Below are 16,167 nucleotides of genomic sequence, written 5' to 3' on the forward strand. Positions count from 1 at the left end.
CCCACGGTGGAAGGGAAGGAAATGCAGTTTCAGAGTCTCAGATGGTGTTCTCCAAACAGTCATTAATTCTCCTGCAGCCAGCACAGCCCAAGGAGCCCACATTTAATCAGACTAATGAACAATATGGAGACACACAATCCTGAAAATATCGAATTTGTAAAGTTTTTACACTTAAATCTTCATCAATTCTACTATTCCCACTGTTGAAGTCACGCTGGGAGGTCAGCTTTGGACTCAGAAAGCTGAATCAAACCACAGTTTAATAAAAGCTCCAAATAAAAAGCAAAGCTGTGCTGCTTTTAGCAAGTCTGCAATCCTAACAATATAAATTCCAGACAGAAGTTTCTTCCTTCTACTTGCATACCTAAGAGAGTAAACCACACAAAGACATATTAAAAAAATGAGGGGAAAAAAAGAGACATAAAGATTTATTGCCTTGTTCCACCACAGATTGCTAATAATTTTTTTTTCATACAGCTTGCTGATGAAGTCATTATCCTTAAGATGAGCATTAAGGTTGACTGTAAGAAGTTGTTTCTCCTTTCCTCGAGGGTTTGTGGGGCTGTTAATGCTCCACAGCTGCTCTCTCTGCCATCATCTCCCAGTTTGCTGCCTCTGAGCAGATCAGATCAGATCAGGCAGAGACAAATGGGCTCCTCTGCCACAGTTGGGGCTTTTTATCTCCACCAGTCGAGGCCATAAACAGAAGCACAAGACTTTGCTCTCTGCACACCGATAGCATCTCTCCTGCCCTACACTGACTGAACAGCCTTCACTGTAACAAATAAGCTGCTGTGGAGCTTATTTAACACTGGTAAAGGTTTGCCAGTCCTGGTTAAAGTGGAGCGAGAAGTGCTTTTGTCACTGTTACAGGGAGATGAAACAGTATCTTGCCTCAATAATCACTGCCTTGCCCAGGGCTGGCAAACACCTCCTGCAGCCCTGGACAACTGCTGGGGGGGCTGAAAGGCTCAACCTGCTTCCCTTCCTCATCTTTGCAGGGTAAAGCACTTCAGAAAGGCTCTACCAGTCAAAAGCACCAAGGACCTGCCCTGGAACAGCAGCCCAAAAACCTGCCCTGGAACAGGAGCCCAAAAACCTGCCCTGGAACAGGAGCCCCAGAACCTGCCCTGGAACAGGAGCCCCAGAACCTGCCCTGGAACAGCAGCCCCAGAACCTGCCCTGGAACAGGAGCCCCAGAACCTGCCCTGGAACAGCAGCCCCAGAACCTGCCCTGGAACAGGAGCCCCAGAACAGCAGTCCAAGAACCTGCCCTGGAACAGCAGCCCAAGAACCTGCCCTGGAACAGCAGCCCAAGAACCTGCCCTGGAACAGGAGCCAAAGAACCTGCCCTGGAACAGGAGCCAAAGAACCTGCCCTGGAACAGGAGCCCAAAAACCTGCCCTGGAACAGGAGCCCAGACAAGAACCTCTTCTGGAACAGCAGTCCCAGAACCTGCCCTGGAACAGGAGCCCTCCAACCATTCAGTGCTGCAGGAGAGGGGAACACACCCCAGGAGGAGAAGGTGAATTAAGGTGCCAGCTATTTGAAGCCAAAGTCAGGGCTGTGATCCTGCAGAAGTGCCCCTGGGATTGCCCAATTCCCAGTCCATGAGCTCTGACACTGCCCAGGTCACTCCAGGCTCTGAGGAACATCAGCAGGGTGTGCACCAGACCCCCCACTCCAAACACTGAGCTCCAAACCTGCTCACTGGCACTTGTTTTCTCTCTCCTGGCTGATGCTGCTTTCCTAGTTTAGACACTCAGAATGACAGAAAATGAGAAGGGGGATTTGGTTTGATATTTCACATTAAATTCATATTTTGGAAGTATTCTGGGGCAAGAGATTTAGTTTCAATAATTCACCTGACAGTTAATAAGCATTTGCCAGAGAAGGAGCACTATCTGTGTCGAAGGAGCAGCACATCTTGTTCACAGCTCTGCACACAAGGAGAGCTGCAGCCACCACAAAGATGTACCAAACAGGTAAAAAGCACATCATTTTTATTACACACTTCCACAGGGATCTACAACCATCCTCCAGTAAAATTTTTCCACTTGTTAGAGCAGAGGATTGGTAGTTACAATCACTGGTTTTATTTCCCAGTTTGTCATAAATTCATTGTGTGTCCAGAGCCATTTGTTTGCAGAGGGCAGAGAAATAATCTGTTATTATAATAAATTAGAATTTCATGTTAACCTTTCATGCACCACAACACACTGTGCCTACTCTGTGTTCTCAGTGAGAACACCACGTGCAATTATCCTTATGTTCATCCTGTGCACTCAGAGAGGGTTATTCTCCTGGTTTGTTTGGCAGACATGGAAATTCCATTTTTAGCTTTCCATTTCTTTCTTTTAAGGGGAAAAAAAAAGAAAAATCCCCAGAAAGATGTAGAAGAGAAGTTCAAAACCCTCCCAGGGAAGATTCCACACACACAGTTCTGTTTCTCCCTGTTTAGGCAGACAGATTTCCACTGGTCCCATCAGGACACCAACCTCCTGCCCTGGGGCTGCTCAGTTAGCACTGGAAGTCGACCTCCTGTAACTGTGGAATTCCATGGGCTTGGAACACACCACTGGAATGTTCTGAGTTTATAAAAACCTCTAATATGGAAATCAAAGACTTCCCCCCACATTTAACAGGAGCTGGTTTGTCTTGAAGTAAAGTGGCTTCAGCAAAGTGACTCAAACATGTCTCCAGATGGCTCTGGTGAAACACCATCTGAGCATTATTATCAGGGAGATTATTCAATTTGCATTCTGACAATACCCATGCATGTTTGGCATGCTGAAAATCAGCTGAGAAATAATGCCTGGCTGCTTTGGGCTGAAAACCTTTTGCAGTGCTGGTGCATCCCCTGAGCTTGTGCCAACAGTGAGAGCAGCAGCCCCCAGGGAAGGGCAGAGAGCACAGGGCCATGCCCTGTGTGTGCAGCAGCCTCTGAGCTGAGCTGTGCCAATGCCAAGGGCACAAAAAGCCTTTCACACCATTTAATCAGGCCATGGTGAGCAGGAAGGGCAGAGCTGCTGCAGGAACAGCAATAACCTCAACTGGCAACCATGGGAAACAAGATCTTCTGAGCAACACTGATGAACTGAGATTAAAACTGCACAATTACAGCTGCTTTTTGAATGAGAGCAGATAACACAAGTTAATTACTGCAGGAGAGGAGGAGAAAGCTGAGCTGTATGTTAATGACCCCACACAAACCCAGCTGAAGCCCCTGTGGCTCCCTGAGGTTCCTCCCATGCCCCTCACCCTGCAGGGCACCCCCCAAGTCTCACTTGAGGTTTCTGTCGTGCCCCTCACCCTGCAGGGCACCCCCTGAGGTTCCTGCCATGCCCCTCACCCTGCAGGGCACCCCCTGAGTCTCACCTGAGGTTCTTGCCATGCCCCTCACCCTGCAGGGCACCCCCTGAGTCTCACCTGAGGTTTCTCCCATGCCCCTCACCCTGCAGGGCACCCCCTGAGTCTCACCTGAGGTTCTTGCCATGCCCCTCACCCTGCAGGGCACCCCCTGAGGTTTCTCCCATGCCCCTCACCCTGCAGGGCACCCCCTGAGTCTCACCTGAGGTTTCTCCCATGCCCCTCACCCTGCAGGGCACCCCCCAAGTCTCACTTGAGGTTTCTGCTGTGCCCCTCACCCTGCAGGGCACCCCCTGAGGTTCCTGCCATGCCCCTCACCCTGCAGGGCACCCCCAGGGCTCACCTGAGGGCAGCAGCATGGTAGGTGTCCACATAATCGGAGATGAAGAGCTCTCTGTTCTTGATCACGGGGTCTGTGATCACCAACTCCCGTCCAGAGTCTGCCACAAAGCACAAACAAACCCCAGCTGGAGCTGCAGCCCCGTGCCAGGCTCAGGCTGGCACAGCCCACACCTGCAGGGGGTTATCACACAACACTCCTCAGCACTGAGGTGACAAACACTCTGTTTGTGTGGCCTGGAAAGGATGGGATACAAGATCAATGTCATACCCATTCCCAGACATCAATTCCCCATTGCCATATCTGAACAAATTTGATGGGGAAGAGTTTTTAGGGGCACTGATGACACCTCTGACCCACCTGACCCCTGGCAGGTGGTAGTGACATTCATTGCCAGGTGCAAGGAATTCAGGAATTAAATTGGCACTGACTTGTGGTTTCTCTTTTGGTTGCTCTGCATATTTAATGTCAAATCTCCAACAAAATCTTGCCAGCACTGACTGCTCAGTGCTCTGGCTTTTGAGGGAAATATTGACATTCAGGGTCAAACACAGACAATTCTGAGGGATAACAAAAAACTGGAACACAACTTTTTCCATGATTCTCTCTAATGCCTTTGAGGAACACACAGAAATACTTCACTCAAGAGTGCAGAAACCAGCAGCCAAGCTATCAAAAATGCTCCCTTTTGGACACTGTGCCTATAATCTCATTGTCAGAAGTTTCAAATAAATTAGTAAAGGAAATGTTAGATTTGTGGAGCTTTTGCTGAAAGCACAGACAGAATGTTCTTTAAAGGCAGAATGTGTGCTCGACTTTGTACTGCCAGGCACCAAAAACTTGCTGTGTTCCATATTTCAATCATCAACTTTTATCACCACGATTCACCTTGGAGTATCTTCAGAATTTTTAACAGTTGCCTCAAGGAACTTTCCTGGTAAGAACAGAAGCAAATGTTATGTCTTCCCTGGAGGCAAGAGATAAATGACACTGGGATATGTACTAAAGTTACTTCTGCTTCTGTGAAACCCAAGATCACACTTGTTTTTGCAAAGAGAAAAGGGGAATCTAAACTGTGAGAGTTTCAGTTCCACCCCTGCCTGCAACATTAATCACATTATTCATGTGTGTGAGGTGTGTGCATGGGAAGAACCCAGTTCTGACACCGGGGCAGAATCACAAACACCAGAAGAGATTCCCAGTTTCTCAGATAATTTGGCCTTCAGTTAGTGTTAGTACAGAAGCTCTACCAGGGACTCAGTGTTGTTCTTCTGTTCTGCTCTCTCTGAAGGTACTGAAGCCAAACCTGAAGTGCCTCTGATCACAGTGCTGGGTACAGAACATGGACCAGTTAAACAGGGCAGGGAGGAAACACCATCCCTGTTCCAACACACTGTTGGCATCGTGCCCTTGCTTCATGCCCTGTGCAAAAGGGTTTGATAAACCTCAACAGTGACAGTGAAACAGGGCACAGGGCTGGCTCAGCTGTGCCCACTCACCATTGTGGCTGTGCCAGGCTGGCTCAGCTGTGCCCACTCACCACTCTGGTTGTGCCAGGCTGGCTCTGCTGAGCCCACTCACCATTCTGGCTGTGCCAGGCTGGCTCAGCTGTGCCCACTCACCACTCTGGTTGTGCCAGGCTGGCTCTGCTGAGCCCACTCACCATTGTGGCTGTGCCAGGCTGGCTCTGCTGAGCCCACTCACCGTTCTGGTTGTGCCAGGCTGGCTCAGCTGTACCCACTCACCACTCTGGCTGTGCCAGGTTGGCTCAGCTGTGCCCACTCACCATTCTGGTTGTGCCTGGCTGGCTCTGCTGAGCCCACTCACCATTGTGGCTGTGCCAGGCTGGCTCAGCTGTGCCCACTCACCACTCTGGTTGTGCCAGGCTGGCTCAGCTGTGCCCACTCACCATTCTGGTTGTGCCAGGGCTGGCTCAGCTGTACCCACTCACCACTCTGGTTGTGCCAGGCTGGCTCAGCTGAGCTCACTCACCACTCTGGTTGTGCCAGGCTGGCTCTGCTGAGCCCACTCACCACTCTGGTTGTGCCAGGGCTGGCTCTGCTGTGCCCACTCACCATTCTGGTTGTGCCTGTCCTGGCTCAGCTGTGCCCACTCACCATTCTGGCTGTGCCAGGCTGGCTCTGCTGAGCCCACTCACCATTCTGGCTGTGCCAGGCTGGCTCAGCTGAGCCCACTCACCATTGTGGCTGTGCCAGGCTGGCTCAGCCGTGCCCACTCACCACTCTGGTTGTGCCAGGCTGGCTCTGCTGAGCCCACTCACCAGTCTGGCTGTGCCAGGCTGGCTCTGCTGAGCCCACTCACCGTTCTGGTTGTGCCAGGCTGGCTCTGCTGAGCCCACTCACCGTTCTGGCTGTGCCAGGCTGGCTCTGCTGAGCCCACTCACCATTCTGGCTGTGCCAGGCTGGCTCAGCTGAGCCCACTCACCATTCTGGCTGTGCCAGGCTGGCTCAGCTGTGCCCACTCACCGTTCTCGTTGTGCCTGTCCTGCACCAGGTGCTGGTACACCGAGTCGGGCACCTCAGACTGGCGATAGTACCACTTGACGTTCATCAGGAGATGGTCCCGTTTGCTCTGAAAGGAAAGACAAGGCCTGAGGGCATCACTACACAGGAAAATCCCACCCCACCTGGCACAGCCTCCTGGGTTTTCACACTGAGACCCAAAAGGGAGGAAAATCTCCCTCTGCCAATGAACCAGGGAATGTGTGGTGGTTGTTCCAAACCAAAGGCAACAAGAACCTGCTGCAGTCCTGTCTGTGCATCTCACCAGCAAACCCCAACCTTTTCACTCACATCAATGAACCCAAGAACAGAAGAGGCAGGGATCAAAAAAGGGCTGGAATTTCTGGCCTCATCCAGCATGGTCCTACTCTGTCATTTCTACAGTCATGAAGTATTTATGGCCAAACATGCAAAAAGGAAAACCAAGAGGAAGATAATTCAGTGCAAACCTTCTTAATAGCTGGGACCAAGAGATAATAGACTTTTTCCCCCCAAGGACAGATGGATTCAGACATAATCACAGACATTCTTTATTACACAAAAGAATAGGATGCTGCACTTCAATCACAGTGATTACAGGCTCTGACTGCTCAGGAACCTCCCAGCAAAATTTACCCAAAACTATCTGCCTCAAATGCTCCTTTTTCATTGAGACTCTCCAGCCACCAATTTGTCCCTTCTTAGAAGGAAACTGAAGCATAAACACCACTTAAAAAGAGAATTTTTAGATCAAATCACGACAGAATCTGCTTCATTTATCTCCAAAGCCCACGGTCAGCAATTCTTCCTGCTGCTCCAAAACACTTGAAGAAACAAAGGCCTGAAGGGAAAATAACATTCTTTTGGCATGAGGCAACTGCAAGGTTGTGTTTTTCTGGACTGCAGTCCTCTAGACCCTTCTAGGATTGCTCCTAAAACCTTTACATCTCAAAGTTAAACCACAATTACATGCCCAGAAGGTTCCTGTTGTCTCAGCCTGGTTGTTACAACATTCCTGCCTAATAAACAACATCCAAACCCTGCCATTAAAAGCACTCGGTGATGCCTTTGATGAGCCCCCGTGTAATACCAGCAAACCACTGGCAGTGGCAGCATCGGGCCAGCAAAGCCTGTGCCTGAGCCACCCCTGCACACGGGAGGGCTGCACGGAATGCTCAGCACACTCAGAACACACCAAGCTCTCTTGGGCTGTGCAGGAGGAACCTGATCCTGCTGTGCTGGTGGGTTTGGTGGGGTTTTTTTTAATAGCACATTTGCAATCAAAGCCAACAAGCTTGTCTAATGCATGAAAAAAAATCAAAAGGACAGGGAGGGAGAGGCAGCTCTGATTTCTGGTGCCTGCTGTTCAGAAATTGGGGTTGCAGCCTGCTCTGCTCTCCTTTCTGAGCAGCACAGCTCTTGGGAACAGCCTCTCTGAATCCTGGAGACAGAAAAAGCACAAGAAATCATCTGTTACCCCCTCCCTGAGAGTTCATAAATTCTGTTAGTGCTCACAAGGACTGCTGGCAATGATAGGAAACATCAACCAGCAAATTCTCTTTGCACTTCTCAGCTGAGAGGAGAAACACTCCTGTGCTGGACACACTCACAAAGCATCACTTTGTGGCACAAAAAAAGTACTCCCTTTTATAAAAGAGTTTAAAACAAGCATTAGCAGCTGATGCTTGGATTTTCTGGGTTTGTGCCACTGAAATCAGGAGTGTTTGCAATAATGCAGCCCCTCCAAGGAGCACTGCACAGGAGGCACAGGCACATCTGGCCATGGAACCATAAAATCCAGTACCAGGTTTGCTCAGTTTTGTCCAGCTAATCTAAAACCTTCCCCCTGACAAGTATTTTCTGTCCCCACTCTCCAACATGGATGTTTTTTGTGGGGTTTAATCTGAAGCTTCAATCTTCCTAAAAATACAAAACGTCTGTCAGAGCCTTCCTTTGCACATTTACATCCCTCCCTGCACAGGAATTCCTAGACATGCTATTTTGTCAGCCAACTTCCTAAATCTGTGTGTCATTTCTAAAGCAGACTCTGCTCAGAGGTGTCAAGGCACCAACTCCGGTGGTAGACTATTTATTTTAGAGCCATGTGCACACAAAAGAAGCGTCCCCTGGTTCCTAAAGTGTGACTTTTTTTGTCCTTTTTCACACCTTTACATCTGAAAAGCTGCACAGAGTGTCAGATGCCAAATCCAGACTTGCAGAAATTGCAGCAATGGCAAGAGCTTTAAATTTAACGTGTCCTTCTGTCGGCTCGAAACGACTCCCTGTGCTACAAAACTCTGTTCTCCCCTTAACTGAAAATATTGTCTTCTGCTGCAGCACTCACAAAGTGCTCATCTGGGGGTTTTGTTCTTGCTGACATTTTGGGTTTTGTTCCTTTGAAATAACATGGATCAGTTTTGGACAGTGAACAAGAATTAGAAGAAATCTGTAAGTGGATTAAAGCTCCCAGTTCAGGAGCATCTGGTCAACTTCTATTTAAAATGAGCCTCTGCCTTAAAGGGGAAAAAATAATCTTTAAAAGGTTCTCTTTAAAAGCAGGGAATGATGTTGTGACTGCCACAGCATCTGTGACAGTTCCAAGGTGCCTGTTTTCTTCAGAAGAGGCTCCAAACCAGTCCCTGCCCATCACAGCCAGCCCTGCAGAGATTCCACCCTCCCTTTCCAGGATTCTGAGTAACCACATTGTGCAAACCCTCACAGATGTCCTGCAGATTCTCTCAGAGGGATTTAATCAGTGGACTTCACTGCCTGCCCTATTTAGATCCATGTTAAATCACGAGTAGCTTTGGAAACAATACCCCAAGTGCTGGAGCTGCCAGATGGGCACTCAGGAGTTGGGGAATAGCAGCAATTTCAGAGGCACAAACAGCCCAACAGCAACGAGGCAAAGAACATCCTCCTTTTCCAACATGTTTTGCACTATGGAATCTTTCTGTCAGAAAAAAAATAATAGTGGGACTAATTCTAAGCTACTAAATTCTTTGTAGGATTTTAATAGCATGTTAAATGTAATAACAGACACCCCACTGCACAAATAAACATCTTGTGCACAGCAGCAAAGCAGCTCTGGCCCCATAAAGCCAGGGCTGGGTCTTTTTAACAATATAGATGAATCCCCTCCTTTGGGGCACTGTTTGTCCCCCCAAAACTGTGATTTCATTTCACACAAACAGTTCCAGTGATGCTCCAGGAGGTGTATGAGCCTGACCCCAGTGGAACATTTGATTTGCTCCATCCCTTCCTGGCCCTTCCCTGCCACATGGAACTGCTCCCAATATTTCTGCTCCTCCTGAAGAACTATTTTTTATAATTAGTCAATTCTGACATTTACTAATATTCAAAGGAAAGAAAAAAGAAAAATAGAGACCAATCAACCAGTGAGGGGAAAGCAGCAGAGTGGGGGACACAAATGGAACTATCTGGGATCAGGAGCTGGAGCCACACAGCAAGGATCACTCCTCTTCCCTCTCCAACTGCACATGTAATTTCACATTCTCAGGATATCTTTTTGTAGCTGTTTGCTAATTAATTAAGAAACCCTATCAGCTGTTTGTAAGCCAAGCAAACCCAGCCTGGAAATCCAGAGGTTATTACTCCAAATGAATGTTATTTTTGCAGCTTGATTATTTAATTCAGATGCCTGAGCAGCAACACATAATTACTCCTTGCAAACACAGCAGCATTGTCAGTGTTTGCAAGAAACCAAAATGGGAAAGGAAAGCAAGAACAGGGCAACAGGCAGAGGAATTCTCTGTGCCCCTCCAGCACAGGGGCGCTGGCAGGGCTGTGCCCCCTTCCCTGAGCAGGGCTGTGCCCCTTTCTTTGGGCAGGGCTGTGCCCCCTCCCTGGGCAGGGCTGTGCCCCCTCTCTGGGCTGTGCCCCTTTCCCTGGGCAGGGCTGTGCCCCTTTCTTTGGGCAGGGCTGTGCCCCCTCCCTGGGCAGGGCTGTGCCCCTTTCTCTGGGCAGGGCTGTGCCCCTTCTCCAGGCAGGGCTGTGCCCCCTCTCTGGGCAGGGCTGTGCCCCTTCCCCTGGGCAGGGCTGTGCCCTTTCCCTGAGCAGGGCTGTGCCCTTTCCCTGGGCAGGGCTGTGCTCCTTCCCCTGGGCTGTGCCCCTTCCCTGGGCACACACACAGCACCCCTCACCCCTGTCAGTGATCTCTGCCAGCTGCCCCATCTCCAGGGGCTGCCCCATCTCCAGGGGCTGCCCCATCTCCAGGGGCTGTTCCATCTCCAGGAGCTGCCCCATCTCCAGGGGCTGCCCCATCTCCAGGGGCTGTTCCATCTCCAGGGGCTGCCCCATCTCCAGGAGCTGCCCCATCTCCAGGGACTGCCCCATCTCCAAGGGCTGCCCCATCTCCAGGGGCTGCCCCATCTCCAGGAGCTGCCCCATCTCCAGGGGCTGTTCCATCTCCAGGAGCTGCCCCATCTCCAGGAGCTGCCCCATCTCCAGGGGCTGCCCCATCTCCAGGGGCTGCCCCATCAGGACCAGGCCCTGCTGGTTTCCCTGGTGCACAACCAGGGCTGAGCAGGAGCTGCTGGAGCGCAGGGAGGGGAGGGAGGCAGGAAATGAGGCTCAGGAAAGCCACAGAGAATCGATCCATGGATTCACTGGAGTGTGAGCTGAGCTGGGAATGAGCTGCCTGGGGTAGCAAATATTGCTGTTTCCAGGGTAAAGGCCCATTTCTGTGATCTAGGCAGGAGAGAGAGTAATTTATTGACAAAACAATATCGGATTTTCTCCACCACGGCTCACGCTTGACATTTTCTGGCTGTTTACAGCAGGAATTTTTCCTTGAGTCCTTTTTATTCACAAATAAAACTCCTTTTGGAATTCGTGAAGCCCTTCAGGTGCTGGGAATTAATTCAGCCCTGTGTGCAAGTAAGTCTGAGATGTGAAACACACCCCACACACACCTTTCCCTGAATTCCAACCTCTCACACCCAGGAGCAGGAGCACAAAGCAGGGACACACCTGACCTAAGGCCCGTCAGGACACACAGCTCTGCTCAGAGCCACTCTGCTTTCTTGAGAATATTGTTTGCTCGAGATTTCTGCTGCACTTTCTACAAAACCTGGAGCAACACTGTTGGCAAACACCACCAAACATCACAGACAGGTTATTTAAACCCCATAAACATACCTGGCAACCTCAGCCTACACACACACCCTGACATTTGTCTACACCTTCAAAAAAACTGCAAAACGTGGCCAGAATCAGTTTCCCAACATGCCACATCCCCTGCAGGGCTGTTGTGGGTGCTGTGGGGCCGTGGCCAGGCGGCCCCAACTCCAACAGCCACCAGGGCTCAGCCTTGGCAGCAGCAGAGGGTGGTTGTGACTTATCTGCATGTTAATTCCCAGCAGCTCCATCTGCTGTCTCCCATGTGGGTGGGTTGGCATCAGAGCTGCCAGACTGTCTCAAAAACACAGATCCTCCCAGAGCTGCACTCCCCAAACCGGCTCTGCTGCCACTTCCCCAGCACAGGATGTTCTGCTGGGGCGGATCTCACATGGCAAGGCAAGAACTCCCCAGCACCTGGGACAGACAAAGGGGAATTATGGCAGCTGAGAACGAGGGAAGGATCCCTCAGAAAGTGCAATAAATAGCAGTAAAAACCCCACTGAGCCTCAGTGGACTCACCAGCAAAATCTGCCTCATCAGGAGTTAGCCCTGAACTCCATTTCACAGAGTCAGAGTCGATTAGTCCAACCTTTGCTTCCACTGGATGTGCTGCTGAGACAAAGCTCAACGCACTGAGCACATTTGTACAAAAATCCTCTAATATGAAATACAAGTTACCTACCAGCTCTTAATTTTATTTAGTGCCAGGCATATCCTCCCCTGAACACAGCCCCAGACAAGTGTTTTAAGGAGAAAAAGAGCATTATTCATTTCAGGTGATGACAATAGAGATGTCTGTATTTAAAACAAACTGTGCTGTTTATTCCATCAACTTTTCAGCTTTACTGGAGACAAAGCTGCTCCCTGTGCCAAGAAAGAGCCAGTCACCTGTTTTCATTAAAGTGACATGCACTGAAGTACAAAAAAACCCTTAAAATTTCAGTGCAACCCTAAATGATAAAAGATAATTTCACCTTGTAAAAAAATAATAAAAAGAGCAGTTATGCTTAAACCCTGACTGGCTTAAATAAAACTATGATAAGGCCTCTCCTGAAGGTTATGGGTCATTGCTTACACCTCATTTCATCCCTTTGTGGTGTCTTTCTGCTCCATTTGCCTTTGATGTTCCCCAAGACCCATCTGTGGCTCCTGGGGTGGGTTCCAGAGGCACAAAGTGCCCCCACCAGGACAGGGTAGTGGAGTTGTGGCTCTCAGGGCTCCCTTTGTGGCCACTCAATGCCACCCAAAGCCTTGCCCAGCTCGCTGCTCCCTCCCTGGCAAACACAACCAGCTCTCAGCAGAGAAGCAGCTCCGGGTCTGAGCTGATAAAATTGGTGTTGCCTTCCCAAATTCCCAGGAGGGAAGCACAGCCTGGATGCCCAGCAGAGCTGGGCACACACACCTGGGGCCACCCTGCTTGTGCTGCACAACCCACATCTCCAGGTTGGGTGGAAGCTCAGTTGGTTAAAACTTGGCTGTAATAACACCAAGGTCATGAGTTCAATCCCCTGTGTGGGGCACTGACGTAAGAGTTGCACTCGATGGTCCTTGTGGGTCCCTCCCAGCTCAGAATAGTCTGGGAATCTGTGAATTCCACTCTCACTGCTCTTTTCACAACCCACATCTCCAGGTTGGGTGGAAGCTCAGTTGGTTAAAACTTGGCTGTAATAACACCAAGGTCATGGGTTCAATCCCCTGTGTGGGGCATTGACTTGAGAGTTGCACTCGATGGTCCTGGTGGGTCCTTCCAACTCAGAATAGTCTTTGTGATTCTGTGAATTCCACTCCCACTGCTCTTTTCACAACCCACATCTCCAGGTTGGGTGGAATTCCACTCTCACTGCTCCTGCTGGACTGGAGCTCCTTCCAAAGCTCTTGCACCTCCAGATGTGCATCCACAGGTGCAGCTGTGGAGGTGCCACATCTCTGCTCTTATTCCACACATACAAATCCCTGGATGCCAGACAGGGGTGAGAAGCCATTAACAGGCTGTAATTAAAGCACTGTAAGGAACAACAGGAAGCACCATTTTTGATCCCAGCACATTCCTGGTTTTGCTGCCTGTCCCAGCCCCACTGTGGGTACAGTTTATGCCTTTCCCATGGAAGGGAATTTGGAGGGAGCAGCTGCCACAGGGCAGGGACCCTGCTGGGCATCCCATCCCTGGGCTGTGCCCACCCCACACTGTGCCAGGCACCACGAGCCAACCAATGGCATCACAAATGCATTAACTCATCACCCAAGAGATGCTCCAGTAATTAAATTCCATTAAGGTTTTTTTAGCATTATCCCAGAGAAGTGCAACACTGAAATGAAGACACCATTCAGGCCATGCCTGCCATTTGTCATTAAATGTCATTTATGGCTTCTCCAGCTCCCCTCTAATTGCTGAGCAGCACCAGCTCAGTGTTTATCACCTCTATTAAAACAAGCAGCACAAGGCAGTGGGGCTGCTCAGAGCCATCACACACAGTTTAAATACATTTCTCACCTTTTAAACATCAAGAGACCACATTTTCTTTACCATCTCACTAAGGGGTTTACCTTTGAACAAAGACATACCAAGAGCTGAAGGATAAAACAATCAGGAGACAGTTTGCTGTGCAAACCCAGCCCAGAGTTTGAACAGTCTCAGGGCTGTTAAAATCCAGCCTAATGGCCAGAGGGGGTTTTATGACAGGAAAAATTAAAGCACCTCTGCAAACAGGCTGGGGGGTGAAATTCTAAAAAGGAAAGGGAGAAAAAAATAAATAAAGCCTGATCACTCAGATCCTGTGACTTGGCCATTTCACCACAAAAGCAAACGCTGTTCCTATGAGGAAACAAAGTGTGTTTGGCAAATAAATGCCTGGAAAGTAAATGTTTCCTTGTGCAGCTCCTGAGAGGATGTAATTTGCTAATGAAATGGTCAGTTATTGCAATGTTTACATCCTCTAACAAACTGCACCCAACATGTGTGTTACAGAACAAGGTAATGTTATAAACCAGAAAAAAACCCAGCTTTGTGCACGTGGCTCCTGGGAGGGTGTGCAGGACTGGCTGATAAACAGGGGCACGACCCAGCCCTAAAAACCACTGTCAGCAACTGCTGGGCAACCTCCAGAGCAGCTGAGCAGGACAAGCAATCCAGAAAAAAATTACAAGTTGTAGAAGATATAACTGTCTCTTATCACATTTCTAATAGAGATTGTTGCTGTATGCCCTGGTATCAATAGCAAGGATTAACAAGGTTAGACGTTTTATTTTTGTTTTGTATTTATATGTAAATCAGCACTAAGCAAACACAGCCCAGAGCAGCTCGGGGAGATTGGAACCATGGGCTCCATTCAGCTGCAAACAGCCACACACTGAAAACACTAAAATCAGAAATAACCACGCTGGGGATGATAAAAGGGATGCATTTACCTGCTAGAAAAGAAAAATGCTCAAAGGAAAAGTTGGGAGAGAGGTATAAAGGAGAAAAAACCCTTTTCTTGGGTGCTGAAAGCACGAACATACAGACAACTAAGATGGTCCACAAGAAAAGCAAGTTCTGAAACACAGAAAAGCAGTTTTTTAACATACAGGACACTCATGGACACCAAGTGCACTCTGGTTGGAGTTGAGTTGAACACACAATTCTAAGACTAAACATTTGTCTTGGGCAACAGAATGGTCACAGCATTGGAGCTTTAACAAATGAAGCCACTCACAGCTCCATTTAAAAAGCCAAGGAGTTAATTCAGGCAGACCCAGCAGAACTCTGAGACCAACCAGCAGTTCCATAAACCATTCAGTCCTCCTGCAGAACTCCAATTAATTTCCTTTATTACCAGAGGCACTGGATGGAACCCATCTTTGCCCCAGAAATCCTCATGGAATGGTAGTGAAGGTTTCTGCCTTTCCCCTTGTTCTGGGCACAAGGGTTTGTACCAAGTGCATCATCACAGCCAATTCTTCCACAGATTGTTGAAAACAGGAGAATTTTGTGTGCAACCACTACCCAGAAATGCTGAAACTGGCAGAGTACCTCAGAAAAAAAAAAGAAATATTGCTAAAAGTTATTCAGGGAATCTGTATCCACCTTGGTTTGCCTGGTTTAGAGGGAGCTCCTGATTCAGGAGTTTCCTTTCACCAAATGGCACCTTCTCAGCAGGACTGAGAGGATTGTTTTTAACATCCCCATGAACTCAGCTCTTCCAACTGCTGAGCAGGAGTCTCTTTTGGGGAAAATTAAAGTGTTAGAGATTATGTAATAAAATTAGGAGTTCTCCCTCTCTTTGATGCTTCTGTTAAAGGGACAAGTCCATTTAAATCAATATTGATGCACAAATTGGAGAAGCCACTGCAATTATCTTGAATTCTGGCTGTAACACCTCCTGGGAACCTGACCCTCCAAGCCTGGAGCTCTCTGAGTGTTCAGTACCTCAGAGAAGTGGAATCAAATATTCATGCCCTGGCACAAGCAACACTCACAAATCCAAACTCATTTCCCAACGTTTGAACTATTGCAAACTGTTGCACTTGTCCCACAAGTGCTTCCCAATGAGCTCAGCAAGAAATTAATCTGCAATACAATGCAGTATTAGCTCAAATTTAAATATTTACTATGCAGTTCATGTATTTCAGAAGCAGGAATGCCCCAGATCTGCTCCCAGCTGTTTATTTTCCTGTGTTCAGTCACAAACAGCCCATTGGTTTGGCCACCCCTCCACAGTGTCCATCAACACCAAGTGCAGGGATTTATCAGCCCCCTCTGGCACCAGCACAGCCAACACGTGGGGAGTGGAGCTTGTTCCAGTACAAGCCCTTCCTGAAGCCCTCCCTGGGGATGAG

General features: G+C 48.9%; 1 protein-coding gene across 5 annotated transcripts in view; it reads right to left on the reverse strand.

Moving 5' to 3' along the window:
• RERE (arginine-glutamic acid dipeptide repeats) overlaps positions 1-16,167 on the reverse strand; it is a 206,495-nt gene that overhangs the window by 95,068 nt on the left and 95,260 nt on the right. For all 5 annotated transcript variants that reach the window (XM_071575580.1, XM_071575576.1, XM_071575579.1 and 2 more), the window contains exons 4-5: positions 6,196-6,301; positions 3,713-3,809 (exon numbers count right to left, since the gene is read on the reverse strand). In XM_071575580.1, the coding sequence (XP_071431681.1) occupies positions 3,713-3,809; positions 6,196-6,301 (203 nt within the window). The remainder of the gene's footprint in view (positions 1-3,712; positions 3,810-6,195; positions 6,302-16,167) is intronic.

Source organism: Pithys albifrons, chromosome 22 (genome assembly GCF_047495875.1).
Source record: "Pithys albifrons albifrons isolate INPA30051 chromosome 22, PitAlb_v1, whole genome shotgun sequence".
NCBI classification, from domain to species: Eukaryota; Metazoa; Chordata; class Aves; order Passeriformes; family Thamnophilidae; genus Pithys; species Pithys albifrons.